Here is a 16066-nt window from a genome sequence, read left to right as displayed (position 1 = left end):
CAAAAGCAAAAAGGCTCACAAACACATGGAGGCTTAACAACATGCTCCTAAATAGTCAATGGATTAACGACCAAATTAAAATGGAGATCCAGCAATATATGGAAACAAATGACAACAACAACACAAAGCCCCAACTTCTGCAGGGCGCAGCAAAAGCAGTCTTAAGAGGAAAGTATATAGCAATCCAGGCATACTTAAAGAAGGAAGAACAATCCCCAATGAATAGTCTAATGTCACAATTATTGAAATTGGATAAAGAAGAATGAATGAGGCCTAAGGTCAGCAGAGGGAGGGACATAATAAAGATCAGAGAAGAAATAAATAAAATTGAGAAGAATAAAACAATAGAAAAAAATCAATGAAACCAAGAGCTAGTTCTTCAAGAAAATAAACAAAATAGATAAGCCTCTAGCCAGACTTATTAACAGAAAAAGAGAGTCAACACACATCAACATAATCAGAAATGAGAAAGGAAAAATCATGATGGACCCCACAGAAATACAAAGAATTATTAGAGAATACTATGAAAACCTATATGCTAACAAGCTGGAAAACTAGGAGAAATGGACAACTTCCTAGAAAAATACAACCTTCCAAGACTGACCCAGAAAGAAACAGAAAATCTAAACAAACCAATTACCAGCAACAAAATTGAAGCGGTATTCAAAAAACTACCCAAGAACAAAAACCCCAGGCCAGATGGATTTACCTCGGAATTTTATCAGACATACAGAGAAGACATAATACCCATTCTCCTTAAAGTTTTCCAAAAAATAGAAGAGGAGGGAATACTCCCAAATTCATTCTATGAAGCCAACATCACCCTAATATCAAAACCAGGCAAAGACCCCACCAAAAAAGAAAACTACAGACCAATATCCCTGATGAACGTAGACACAAAAATACTCAACAAAATATTAGCAAACCCAATTCAAAAATACATCAAAAGGATCATACACCATGACCAAATGGGATTCATCCCAGAGATGCAAGGATGGTACAACATTCGAAAATCCATCAACATCATCCACCACATCAACAAAAAGAAGGACAAAAACCACATGATCATCTCCATAGATGCTGAAAAAAGCATTCAACAAAATTCAACATCCATTCATGATAAAAACTCTCAACAAAATGGGCATAGAGGGCAAGTACCTCAACATAATAATAAAGGCCATATATGATAAATTGAACAGCGAGAGGCTGAAAGCTTTTCCTCTGAGATCGGGAACAAGACAGGGATGCCCACTCTCCCCACTGTTATTCAACGTAGTACTGGAGGTCCTAGCCACGGCAATCAGACAAAACAAAGAAATACAAGGAATCCAGATTGGTAAAGAAGAAGTTAAACTGTCACTATTTGCAGATGACATGATATTGTACATAAAAAACCCTAAAGACTCCACTCCAAAACTACTAGAACTAATATCGTAATTCAGCAAATTTGCAGGATACAAAATTAACACACAGAAATCTGTGGCTTCCCTGTGCACTAACAGAAAAGAGAAATCAGAAAAACAATTCCATTCACAATAACATCAAAAAGAAAAAAATACCTAGGAATAAACCTAACCAAGGAAGTGAAAGACATATACCCTGAAAGCTACAAGACACTCTTAAGAGAAATTAAAAAGGACATTAACAAATGGAAACTCATCCCATGCTCCTGGCTAGGAAGAATTAATATCGTCAAAATCACCATCCTGCCCAAAGCAATATACAGATTCGATGCAATCCCTATCAAATTACCAACAGCATTCTTCAATGAACTAGAGCAAATAGTTCTAAAATTCATATGGAACCACCAAAGACCCCAAATAGCCAAAGCAATTCTGAGAAGGAAGAATGAAGGGGGGGGGGCGGATCTCGCTCCCCAACTTCAAGCTCTACTACAAAGCCACAGTAATCAACAATTTGGTACTGGCACAAGAACAGAGCCACAGACCAGAGCCACAGAATAGAGACTCCAATCATTAACCCAGACATATATGGCCAATTAATATACAATAAAGGAGCCATGGACATACAATGGGGAAATGACAGTCTCTTCAACAGATGGTGCTGGCAAAACTGGACAGCTACATGTAAGAGAATGAAACTGGATCACTGTCTAATTCCATACACAAGAGTAAATTTGAAATGGATCAAAGACCTGAATGTAAGTGATGAAACCATAAAACTCTTAGAAAATATATAGGCAAAAATCTCATGGACATAAACATGAGCAACTTCTTCATGAACAGATCTCCCCGGGCAAGGGAAACAAAAGCAAAAATGTACAAGTGGGACTATATCAAGCTAAAAAGCTTCTGTACAGCAAAGGACACCATCAATAGAACAAAAAGGTATCCTACAGTATGGGAGAATATATTCATAAATGACAGATCCAATAAAGGATTGACATCCAAAATATATTAAGAGCTCACACACCTCAACAAACAAAAAGCAAATAATCCAATTAAAGAATGGGCAGAGGAGCTGAATAGACAGTTCTCTAAAGAAGAAATTCAGATGGCCAACAGACACATGAAAAGATGCTCCACATCGCTTGTCATCAGAGAAATGCAAATTAAAACCACAATGAGATATCCTCACACCAGTAAGGATCGCCACCATCCAAAAGACAAACAACAACAAATGTTGGCAAGGTTGTGGAGAAAGGGGAACCCTCCTACACTGCTGGTGGGAATGTAAATTAGTTCAACCATTGTGGAAAGCAGTATGGAGGTTCCTCAGAATGCTCAAAATAGAAATACCATTTGACCCAGGAATTCCACTTCTAGGAATTTACCCTAAGAATGCAGCACTCCAGTTTGAAAAAGACAGATGCTCCCCTATGTTTATCGCTGCACCAATTACAATAGCCAAGATATGGAAGCAACCTAAATGTCCATCAGTAGATGAATGGATAAAGAAGATATGGTACATATACACAATGGAATATTACTCAGCCATAAGAAAAAAACAGATCCTACCATTTGCAACAACATGGATGGAGCTAGAGGGTATTATGCTCAGTGAAATAAGCCAGGTGGAGAAAGACAAGTATCAAATGATTTCACTCATATGTGGAGTATAAGAACAAAGGAAAACTGAAGGAACAAAACAGCAGCAGAATCGCAGAACCCAAGAATGGACTAACAGTTACCAAAGGGAAAGGGACTGGGGAGGTTGGGTGGGAAGGGAGGGATAAGGGCGGGGTTAAGAAAGGGGGCATTAGGATTAGCATGTATAGTGTGTGGGGGGGCACGGGAGGGCTGTGCAACACAGAGAAGACAAGTAGTGATTCTACAGCATCTTACTACACTGATGGACAGTGACTGTGAAGGGGTATGTGGGGGGGACTTGGTGAAGGGGGGAGCCTAGTAAACATAATGTTCTTCATGTAATTGTAGATTAATGATACCAAAATTAAAGTAAAGTAAAGTAAAAAAAAAACCATACCTGTAAATACAAGTTAAGGAAGAAATCATAGAAGAAATATTGAAATACTTAGAATGGAACCATAATGAAAATGCTACAAAAAAGTAGGATATAGCTAAGTGATTCTTAGAAGGAAGTTTATAGCCTTAGATGTTTACTTTAGAAACAGGCTGAAGGAATAATGAACTAAGCATCCAACTTCAATAATTAAAAAAACAGATCAATAGAATAAAAACAGTTTATGAGGAAATGAAAAATAGGACGTATAATACAGGGCAAAAATTTAAAAGAAAATAGAGATACAATATTGAAGATCAACAGATATCTAATCTTGCCCCCTCCTGAAACCCTGCTAAGACTACATCAAAAGAATTTATTAATAAAACTTAAACCCACAAGAAGACTCAATAAAATTTTAGAATGTGGAAGGGAATGGATAATTGCTAACTGTCTTAAGTAACCCAAAAGAGCCAGATCCTAAGCCAACAATTTCTAGTTTATATCAGAGAATTTCCTCAAGTATCAGGTGTTGCAGTTTGAAAAACGAGATGAAGGAGGGGTCTAAAATAAAGATGACTAGTTAGTTCAAAGCTTTAAAAAGCTGTTAAATGATTAGATCTCCTAACCCACTTCATAGCACTGAGCAACTATCCAGACAATAGGTTTATTCTCTGGAAAGTGTGAACAATGCCTCTAGATTGGATTTTTCTTATCGAACAAGTGAGTAACACACTGAAATCAGGGAAATTGGGTAACCTTATGCATTCTGAAAGCTGAATGCCAAGACCTCTAGGCAGAAAATTGGAAGAGTCATCTTTTAGGGAATAGGAGCAGCCTTAAAGACCTAAAGATACTGATGTTGGGGGTTCCCTAATTGGCCCAGAAAAATAACCATATAGTGAAGGTAACTAGTCTAAAGGCCGCAACCATATACTTAAAGCTTGTGGTTACCCTTTTAGTTTTCCACTCTTAATATTGAGGTGATAATGCCAGATATAAGAAGAATGCACCCAATATGAAAGATAGAGGCCAAAACAAATAATGAGCAGAGAAAAATAACTTAAGGGAAACAACTTATGCATGAATAAGAAAACAAAATATATATATATATATATCATTAATTCATTAATATTCCTAGAAATATACCATATCTATGAACAAAAGATCTTATAATAAAAAGTATCATTCAGAGAATTCAAAACAAAAAAGACACTAAAAAAAATAAAATAAAAACTAAAGTGAAGGGTTTGAAAGATAAAGTTAAAGCTCCTGGAATCTCTTTTCTGAACATACATTGTGATTGCATTGTAGTCCATCATCACCCATCCACCACAGGAGAGACCCTAAAACAACCCATGGTACAATCCAGAGTAAACAGGGAAGTGTAGGGCCTTAGGACCCTTGGCCCCATTCACCACCACTGTTGTGGAGAAACAGTGAGGTGTTTCGTCAAGTCTATGGGCTTCATGGTAGCAGTGGCAGAAGTAAACACACACACACATACTGAGGGCCATCAAAATGATGAGAAAGAAATGGAGAAAAGACTTAATAGAAATATTACCGGGCCAGATAGAAGGGCCAACATAAAATGGGCAGGAATTATTAGCTTGAAAGAACCTACTAGTATATAGGGTAATGGATGGAAGTAGCCCCTTGTCTGTTTCAATAATCTAGATAAGGAGATTCCACAAGTTTATAGAGTTAGAAGGTAGATATACATACAGAAGATCGAGAATCAGAATGGTTTTGGACTTACCAAGACAAAACTGGAAGCTAGAATTTTAGAATTCTAACTTAGAATTCTACAGTCAAACTCAGTAAAATATGGGGACAAAATGCATTTTCATATATTCAAGTTTTTAAAAAAATTTATCCTATGAACTATTATTCAGGAACTTGGAGGATGTGTTTGACCAAAATGAGAGACTAAACCGGAGGAAGACACAGGATACAAGACATAGGAAATCCAACTCAGAGAGAGGTGAAGGCAATTCCCAAGATGAAGGGAAGGGCTGCTCAGATGACAGCTAAACATCAGACAGGCATCCAGTCAACAATGCAGCAGTGTGACTCCAGACAGATACGTTCAGGGTATTCTGTGTTATACATTACAGTACCTGATAATATATGAGTAGTCTGTCCCCAGCATCTTACCTGTGCTTAGTTTGCATGGACCATGTGCTGGTAAAATTCTTGCTGTCTCCTGCATGCCCTGCTACCTGGATAACCAAAGACATTCATTTCACCCCACAGAAGAATTTTGCTCTGAACTACTGCTGAGAGCTGAAGATTGGCCCTGGTAAGTAAGCTTAGAAGCAGAAAATAGAGAGTACCTTACTCCCGTTGATCATACTCTTGTCACATCTCAGCACCTGGCCCACACTGCAACCCTGCCAGATGCCCTCCTTCTGTTGAGTCCTGTGTTTCCTGGGAATCATTCTTGCCTTCCCCAAATGGAGCTATGATAAACTCTCTGAAAAGCTGAAGACAGACTATAAATAACTCTCTTAAACTCATCTTCTCCTCATCAAAGGGACAATAATTCCCCCTTCCGTGCACAGCCAGGTTTGTGCTTTCCTGATGATTTTTAAATTAATCACTTTTTTCATTCATTTATATACAAATACTTCTAGTTAAAATAACAGTATTTTGGAAAAAATGTTCTTGTCATTCACTATACTAAAATAAAAAGGAGGAAAACTACGTGATGATACCAGTAGATTTAGAGAAAGGTGTCTGTAAAATTCAACAGCTGTTTGTAATCTTAAAAAAAAGTAACCCTTTACAAACTAGTAATAAAACTTTCTTAACTTGTAAACTCTGTAGCACCCAACACATTTAGTCGTGAAATGATTTTCTTTAAGCCTCTTTAAAATTAAGAATGTCAAGAATATATATTACCACCACTTCTATTCAGCATTATACTGGTGGAAGTCCTATCCCACATAGTATTTGCAAATGACATCATGATCATGTATAGAAAATATATGTACATGTACCAAAACACTACAAAGAGCAATAAATGGAATTCAGCAAGGTCATGAGATTCGAGTCAGTATTCAAAAATCATATTTCTGGATACTAACAACAAACTATTGGAAGTTGAAATATTCAAAAGTACAGTTTACAGTAGCATCAAAAAATCAAATGTTAAGGGATTAAATTTATCAAATATATATAATACCTGTATATTGGAAATCACAATAGTTTTTACTGAGAGAAATTAAAGAAGAACTAAATAAATGGAGAGGTATGCCATTTTCATGAAATAGAAAACTCAGTATTAGTATTAGTATTAGTATTTTTGATATCATTATATACAATTACTTGAACAACATTATGGTTACTAGACTCCCCCTATTATCAAGTCCCCCCCACATACCCCATTACAGTCACTGTCCATCAGTGTAGTGAGATGCTATATAATCATTATTTGTCTTCTCTGTATATACTGCCTTCCCCATGTCCCCAACCCCCTACATTATGTGTGCTAATTGTAAAACCCCGTTTTCCCCCTGATCCCCTGATCCCTCCCTTCCCACCCATCCTCCCTTTCCCTTTGGTAACTATTAGTCCTTCCTTGGGTTCTGTGAGTCTGCTGCTGTTTTGTTCCTTCAGTTTTTTTCTTTGTTGTAATACTCCACAGATGAGTGACATCATTTGATACTTGTCTTTCTCTGCCTGGCCTATTTCACTGAGCATAATATCCTCTAGCTCCATCCATGTTGTTGCAAATGGTAGGATTTGTTTTCTTCTTATGGCTGAATAATATTCCATTGTGTATATGTACCACATCTTCTTTATGCATTCATCTACTGAGGGATGCTTCCATATCTTGGCTATTGTAAATAGTGCTGCGATAAACATAGGGGTGCATATGTCTTTTTAAAACTGGAGTGCTGCATTCTTAGGAAAAATTCCTAAGAGTGGAATTCCTGGGTCAAATGATATTTCTATTTTTCATTTTTTGAGGAACCTCCATACTGCTTTCCACAATGGTTGAACTAATTTACATTCCCACCAGCAGTGTAGGAGGGTTCCCCTTTCTCCACATTCTTGCCAACATTTGTTGTTGTTTGTCTTTTGGATGTTGGCATCCTAACTGGTATGAGGTGATATCTCATTGTGGTTTTAATTTGCATTTCCCTGATGATTAGTGATGTGGAGCATCTTTTCATGTGTCTGTTGGCCATCTGAATTTCTTTGGAGAAGTGCCTGTTCAGATCCTGTGCCCATTTTTTTATTGGATTATTTGCTTTTTGTTTGTTGATGTGTATGAGCTCTTTATATATTTTGAATGTCAACCCTTTATCAGATCTGTCATTATGAATATACTCTCCCATACTGTAGGATGTCTTTTTGTTCTACTGATGGTATCCTTTGCTGTACAGAAGCTTTTTAGTTTGATATAGTCCCACTTGTTCATTTTTGCATTTGTTTCCCTTGTCCAGGGAGATCTGTTCATGAAGAATTTGCTCATGTTTATGTCCAGGAGATTTTTGCCTATGTTTTCGTCCAAGAGTTTTATGGTTTCATGACTTACAGTCAGGTCTTTGATCCATTTTGAGTTTACTTTTGTGTACGGGGTTAGACAATAATCCAGTTTCATTCTCTCACATGTAGCTGTCTAGTTTTGCCAACACCAGCTGTTGAAGAAGCTGTCATTTCCCTATTGTATATCCATGGCTCCTTTATCATATATTAATTGACTATATATACTTGGGTTTGTATCTGGACTCTCTAGTCTGTTCCACTGGTCTATGGGTGTATTCTTGTGCCAGTACCAAATTGTCTTGATTACTGTGGCTTTGTAGTAGAGCTTGAAGTTGGGGAGCATAATTCCCCCCACTTTATTCTTCCTTCTCAGGATTGCTTTGGCTATTTGGGGTCTTTTGTGGTTCATATGAATTGTAGAACTATTTGCTCTAGTTCATTGAAGAATGCTGTAGGTATTTTGATAGGGATTGCTTTGAATCTGTAGATTGCTTTAGGCAGGATGGCCATTTTAACAATATTAATTCTTCCTAGCCAAGAGCATGGGATGAATTTCCATTTATTAGTGTCCTCTTTAATTTCTTTTAAGAGTGTCCTGTAGTTTTCAGGGTATAGGTCTTTCACTTCCTTTGTTAGGTTTATTCCTAGGTATTTTATTCTTTCTGATGCAATTGTGAATGGAATTGTTTTCCTGATTTCTCTTTCTGCTAGGTCATCATTAGTGTATAAGAATGCAACAGATTTCTGTGTGTTAATTTTGTATCCTGCAACTTTGCTGAATTCAAATATTAGATCTAGTAGTTTGGGAATGGATTCTAAAAAAATTCAGTATTATTAAGATGCTGATTCTCCCCAGATTTATCTATAAAGTTCAATGCAATCAAAATCAAAATGTGTGCATGCTTTTGGTAAAAACTGGGAAACTGATTCTGAGATTTATGCAAAGGATCTTGAATAGCTAAAACATTTTTAAAAAGAAAAACAGAGTTAGATGTCTTACTCTACTTTATTTGCTCTGTGCTTCATTAGTCAAGATAATGTGGTATTATTTGCAACAACATGGATGGAGCTAGAGGGTATTATGCTCATTGAAATAAGCCAGGCAGAGAAAGACAAGTACCAAATGATTTCACTCATCTGTGGAGTATAACAACGAAGAAAAAAACTGAAGGAACAAAACAGCAGCAGATTCACAGAACCCAAGAATGGACTAACAGTTACCAAAGGGAAAGGGACTGGGGAGGCTGGAGGGGGAGGGAGGAATAAGGGGATTAAGGAGCATTGTGATTAGCACACATAGTGTAGTGGGGGGATCACGGAGAAGGCGGTATAGCACAAAGAAGACAGTAGTGACTTTATAGCATCTTACTATGCTGGTAGACAGTGACTGTAATGGGGAATGTGGTGGGGACTTGATGATGGGGGGAGTCTAGTAACCATAATTTTGCTCATGTAATGGTTTATTAATGATACCAAAATTTTTTAAAAAGCTCACTACGAACTTGAACAGAAAAAAAAGAAAAGATAATGTGGTATTGGTGATAAGAATGAAATATTGATCAAGAAAACATCCAAAAACAGACTGCTTATCCATACCAGTCTGATTTTAAATAAGCATTCTAAGGTGATTCTGTGGGAAAAGGATACTCTTTCCAACAAATCGTGCTGAAACAATTGGGTATTCTTATTAACAAGATGAAGTTAAACTTATACCTTTACAAAAATACTAGAACTCAATCATATCCCTAAATATGAAAGCTAAAACCATAAAATTTATAGAAGAAAAAATAATAGAAATCTTTGCAGTCCAGTTAAGACACAGAAAATGCAAGCTATAGTGAAAAAATGGATAAATTGACATTCATCAAAATATCATTCATCAAAAGATGCTGTTAAGGAAATGAAAGGCAAGTCCAGACTTGGAAAAAATATTTGCAAAATATGTATTCAACAAAGGACTTACAACTCAAGAATAAGGCAAACAATTGTTTTTTTAATGGGCAAAGATTCAACAAAAACTGTATCAAAGAAGTATGGATAGTAAATAGCAATGAAAAGATGCTCAATAACATTAGTTATTAGGGAATGCAAATTAAAACCATAATGAGATACCACTGCACGCCTACTAGAACAACTAAAGTGGAAAAGACTGATGTCATACCAAGTGTTGGTGTGCATATAGAGCAAAAAACATGGGAACATAAAATGATACAATCATTCAGGAAAACAGTTTACCATTGTCTTAAAAAGTTGAACATTCACCTGTCATACAATCCAGCCATCTGTCCTCTAGCTTTTTACCTGAGAAGTGAAATCATATGTCCATACATAAGGACTTATGAATGATCATAGCTGCTTTATTTGTTATAACAAAAAAAACTGGGAACAACACAAATGTCCACCAACATTTGGACAGATAAACAAATTGTAGTATATTCATATGGTGGTGTACTACTCAGCAATAATAGGAAATGAGTTATTGATATACATAACAACATGGATGAATTTCAAAATAATTATATCAAGTAAAGGAAGCCATACAGCAAAGAGTATGCACTGTATTATTCCATTTATATAACATTCTAAAAAAAAGGCAAACTAAGATTTTGGAAGTGATAGATATATTTATTATCTTGATTGTGGTGTTGGTTTTGTGGATACATACAGATGGGCTATCAGTTGTATACATTAGATATATGCAGTTTAAGTCAATGAATGATACCTTACTGAAGCTATATTTATATATAAGCTGCTGTTATTATTTTGGGTAACTCACCAAGCTTCAGTTTCCTCATCAATAAAGAATAATACCTGCCACACAGGGTTTATTTGAAAATTTTATTCACCTGTGTGTATATCTAATTTACTGTAGTGCCTGACACAGAGCAGGTAACTAGATCAAAGTTAATTCTATTCCATCACCCCCTGCCTCTACCATGGGACTAATAAAGCTATTGGGGGCTCTCAGATTACCTTCTTGATCACTTAGCAAAATCCTAGTGGTACATTCTCTCTCAGAAACTTTTAAATGGCTAAAAGTAATAAGCAAATGTATTAGAGAAGTTAATAGATAGGTCTTCTTTTATTACTAATGAATACATTTCCTTCTCCTAAAAGTGATGATTTCAAACTCTGATCGTGACATAACTTGACAAAATTTCATTTTGCTTTTTTTTTTCCCCACAGGGTTTATCCTTGGCTTAGAGGACTGGGTTATACATCCTTGGGTGTATTTTTATTGGGATTTTTATTATGGAATATAGATAACATCTTTTGTGATTCATTGAGGTAAAATATATTTCAATATTTGAGAAATATTTTGGAAGCAGTCTACTAAGCAGAACGTTTCTTAGGCATATAGAGTTGATCAGAAATGAATGTTTTCCACTGTTGAAATTAAAAAGATATTTATAGCACAATGAAGTTAAATTCTGGGAATACTTGCTAAATTACCTAAAACTTTGGACTTAATATTTCATAACATCTGTATGGATGGGTTTTGTGTATCACAGAACTCTGCAGTTAGTCAACATCTGATTAGGTCTTTGAAATCTGCCTAATCTGCTGTATTGAAGAAATAAGAATGATTTGCAATAAGCATATGAAATACATGTACATACTTTTGTACTTTAATATGCTCATTGTTATTTTCTAAGGTAAGTGTTCCTTTTACCATCTTGTCGTCAACTGTGTGTTGACTGGAGTTTAATCTTCAGTCTCTGAATGCTAATATATATGACTAAGATACCTTTTCTGGGCCTCAATTTCCATAAATGAACATGTTAAATAGGCTAAACCAATTGGTCCTTCCAACTCAAAATTCTGTGACCTCATGGTTTTGTGTAAACACAGAGGACAGAGAGTGAATGGCACCACAGAGAGGCAGTCAGCAAAATTCAGACTGTAGGAAATCTATAGGATGAATGGCCTAGTCCCTTCAGCAAATAAATGGGGGGTGGGGGATAGAAGTAGGAGAAACATAAAAGAGATTTAAGAGATATACTGTATCAACCAAACACAACATGTTGACCTTTTTTATCTTGATTCAAACAAACAACTATAAAAAAAAATTAAAGCTTATGAGAGGATTAGAACTTTGATTAGTAATTGAATATTTGCTGATATTAAGGAATTATTGTTAACAGATTAAAGGCTATGAAAATGGTATTATGGTTATATTTTAAAGAGGTTTTAATCTTTAAAAGATACATACTGAAATATTTAGAGATACAATGATACAATATCTGGGATTTGCTTTGAAGTAATATGGGAGGGGAGAAATGGATGAGTTTAGATGATCTAAGAAAGTTATAATTGTCGAAGCTGGGAAATGAGTATATTATTACTTTGCCTACTTTTGCACATGTTAGAAATTCTCCATAATAAAAAGTTAAAAGAGTAAACGGAGACCTTAAATGTACACAAACAATTAATATACCTTTGTTAGAAAAGTAAGATCTAAATGAATTGTTCTGAATCAGTTAATACCATCAGAACCCCCACTGAAGCTTTTACACTGCTGAGGTAATTTATACCCTGTGGATGAAAGCCACTAAGAAATAAAGTAGGTTCTTAGAGATGGTAATTGTCTCAAAAATTCATGGGGACATCTAAAAAAATAATTTTCTGCTTCACATTAATTTTCTTCTTCTCTAGTAAGTGAAAATAACATGGTACATGGTTAATCAAAAGATCTAGAATTTGAGACTCAGCCATGACACTAGCTGAGTGACTTGGGCAACTGAATTAATCTCTCTAAATTTTAGGTTCCTAATCTGTAAAGCAAAGCTAATAATAGCTACCTCAAAGACTCACTATGAAGTGAAATTATACATACAAAAGGACTTCATAGACTATATGGTGTACTCCTAAGATGATGATTGTATGTAGGGCATAGGAAAAGCATGCAGCTAGTTTCTTGAGTGAATAGCTAAGTAGACCAGTGTTTCCCAAACTGTGTTCAAGGAAACATTTGTTCTATAAGGTGTTAATAAGATATTACCTGAAAAAATGGTTCCATGAGCAAAATGTAGTAGGTTACCTGAAAAAAAAATGACAATAAACTCTTTGAGTTATGGTAAGACTTTTCAAAGCCTTTGATCTGTTAATATGCATTAAAAATCTTAAAGAGGGCAATAAACTATGTACTATTTCCTATATTTACTTTGACCACAAAGTCATTTCCTTATGAAACTTCTCCTAGGAATATTTTTCTTCAAAATACATATGGAAAGCAGTACAGCAGACTACCACAGACTTAAGGAAATTAAATAATTGCCATGTTTGAGAATGACATTTCAGAATTTTCTAAGACTGTCAGCTTAGTTGCTAAAATATTTTTTAAATTAATATGGTAATCTTTTCCCCCTCTTCTTCACAGGAACTTTCGAAAGAAGGTGCCACCTATTATAGGTGTTACCACTCAATTTCATGCATGGTGGCATATTCTAACTGGCCTTGGTTCTTATCTTCACATCCTTTTCAGGTAGGAAATAGATATTTTTATAGCCTCGTATTGGAGTGTTTTTTTCATTACCCTTCAAATAGGATGGTGTAAATATAAAATGTCAGAGATAGGATCAGGAACTTATTTTTTTTTTTGCCACTGCCACTGGGTGACCTTAATCAAGTTCCTTTCCCTCTCTGAAGGTTGGTTTTCTCATCCTTAAAGTGAGAGATAGTTGTACTAACAGACCTCTGACACATGATCTACATTTTAAGTAGATCATTCATCTCATTTTTTAGAGTAAGTAGGATATAAATATTTCCAGTTCTTTTTGATCAGCATATCTTTGTTTGTAGAGAGCAAATTTAGTGAGCAAAAAAAGCAACCAGATCCCCTGAGTAGAAAACTGGGAAAAGCAAGAGTATCTGAAGTACCCAGTTTAATTTGTCTCCTTCCCTGAAATAAATTAATTGCCACTTCTCTGCTGCCCTAAAAAAAGAGTTTGTTGAGAAACTGAGGAAGATCCAAATGGAAAGCTACTCCATGCTCATGGTTTGGAGAATTAATATTATTAAAATGTCCATACTACCAGAGAAGTCTACAGCCCAGTGAAATCCTTATCAAAATACCAATGACATTTTTCAGAGAACTAGAACAAAGAATCCTAAAATTTGTATGGACCCACAAAAGACCCCAAATAGCCAAAGCAGTCTTGACAAAGAAGAACAAAACTGAAGTTATTGTGCTCCCTAATTTCAAACTATACTACAAAGCTACAGTAATTAAAATTGTATGGTGCTGGCACAAAAACAGACACATAGATCAATGGAAAAGAATAGAAGCCCAGAAAGACAAAGACCCACACATACACGGCCAATTAATCTATGACAAAGGAGGCAAGGAATATACAATGGGGAAAAGACAGTCTCAATAAATGGTGGGGAAAACTGGAAAGCTACATGCAAAAGAATGAAACTGGACCACCATCTTATATTATAAAACTCCTAGAAGAAACAATAGGTGGTAACTCTTTGAAATATTAGCAATATCTTTTTTGGACCAGTCTACTCAGCAAGGGCAACAAATGCTAAAATAAACAAATAAGATTACAACAAACTAAAAAGTCTTTGTGTGCCAAAGGAAACCATCAACAAAATGAAAAGACAACCTACTGAATGGGAAAAATATTTGAAAGTCATACATCTGGTAGGGGGTTAACATCCAAAATATATACAGATATCTTTGTTTATATATATATGTAATATACAAAGAACTTACATAACTTAATATTGAAAAATTTTTTTAATTAAAAAACAGGCACAGAACTTGAATAGACATTTTTCCAAAAAAAGACAAACAGATAGCCAACAGGCACATGAAAAGAAGCGTAACATCACTAATCATCAGGGATATGCAAATCAAAACCACAATGAGATTATCACCTCACACCTGTCAGATTGGCTAGTATCAAAAAAATTTTTTTAAATAACTAGTTTTGGCAAAGATGTGAAAAAAAGAGAACCTTCATACACTGTTGGTAGGAATGTAAATTGGTGCAGCTAATATGGAAAACAGTCAAGAGGTTCCTCAGAAATTTAAAAAAGAACTGCCATACAACCCAACAATTCCACTTCTGGGTATTTATCAGAAGAAAATGAAAACAACAATCCAAAGAGGTACATGCACCCCTATGTTCATTGCAGCATTATTTACAGTAGCCAATATATGGAAGCAGCCTATGTGTTCATTAATAGATGAATGGGAAAATGAGGTACATATACACAATGGAATATTACTCAGCCATAAAAAAGAATGAACTCTTACCATTCATGACAACATGGATGGACCTAGAGGGGATTGTGCTAATATCTAGAGAAAAAACAAAAACCATATGATTTAACTTATATGTAGAATCTCAAAAGCAAAACAGAAACAGAGTCATAGATACAAGAAACAAACTTCCTTACCAGAGTGGGGAGGAGTTGGGGGAATGGATCAAATAGGGGAAGGAAATTAGGAGAGTGTCCTTCTTTTGTAGTGACACATATTGGTATATTTAAGAGTGATGGGCATCATGTCGTACAAAGACTCTATAGGATGTATATACACATGTACATATGTGTATTTGTGTGTGTGTATTTGTAAAACATGTGGTTAAATGATAATGATCTGGAAGAAGAGAATATAGGAATTCTTTGTACCAATCTTATAACTTCCCTGTAAGTTTGAGACTAATTTTTAAATTAAAAAAAAAAGGAGGGGAGAAGGCCAGCCCACCAGATCATGGTTTTTTGTTTGTTTTTTTTGTTTTTTAGCTTTGTTTGTTTTGTTCTTAGACATTTGTAATAAATAAGCAAATAGAAAATGATTATCTAACTGTAGTCCAAAATATCTTCTAAAACAATGGAATATCCACTTTTGTGAAAAAGAGGGGGATTAATAGACATATATGCTTATAAATGCATAAACTTTCTTTGTTAGTGGGTATATAAACTTTAAGGAACAGCTGTTATCTCTGGGCTGAGGTTTAGGGGTAGAAGACAGACCTCCTTTTTACTGTATGCTCTTTCATACTGTTAAAATTCTTTGTCAAATAATTGTATTACCTATTGTTAAAATAATTTTAAAATAAAACAGTGGGATACTTTTATACCAATCAAGTGAGCTACAGTAATTTGAAATTCCCTTCTGTATTCTTTA

At 35.2% G+C, this 16066-nt stretch overlaps 1 protein-coding gene across 3 annotated transcripts in view; it reads left to right on the top strand.

Moving 5' to 3' along the window:
* The window catches only part of ACER3 (alkaline ceramidase 3), a 139080-nt gene that overhangs the window by 108255 nt on the left and 14759 nt on the right, over window positions 1-16066 (top strand). For 2 of the 3 annotated variants that reach the window (XM_036895382.2, XM_036895383.2), the window contains exons 8-9: window positions 11107-11208; window positions 13301-13405. In XM_036895382.2, the coding sequence (XP_036751277.1) occupies window positions 11107-11208; window positions 13301-13405 (207 nt within the window). The remainder of the gene's footprint in view (window positions 1-11106; window positions 11209-13300; window positions 13406-16066) is intronic. The other variant, XM_057507200.1, reaches the window with a different exon arrangement.

Source organism: Manis pentadactyla, chromosome 9 (genome assembly GCF_030020395.1).
Source record: "Manis pentadactyla isolate mManPen7 chromosome 9, mManPen7.hap1, whole genome shotgun sequence".
In the NCBI taxonomy this organism is placed as follows: Eukaryota; Metazoa; Chordata; class Mammalia; order Pholidota; family Manidae; genus Manis; species Manis pentadactyla.
The sequence above is the reverse complement of the archived record's forward strand: the minus strand, read 5'-3'. Positions and strand labels throughout refer to the sequence as shown.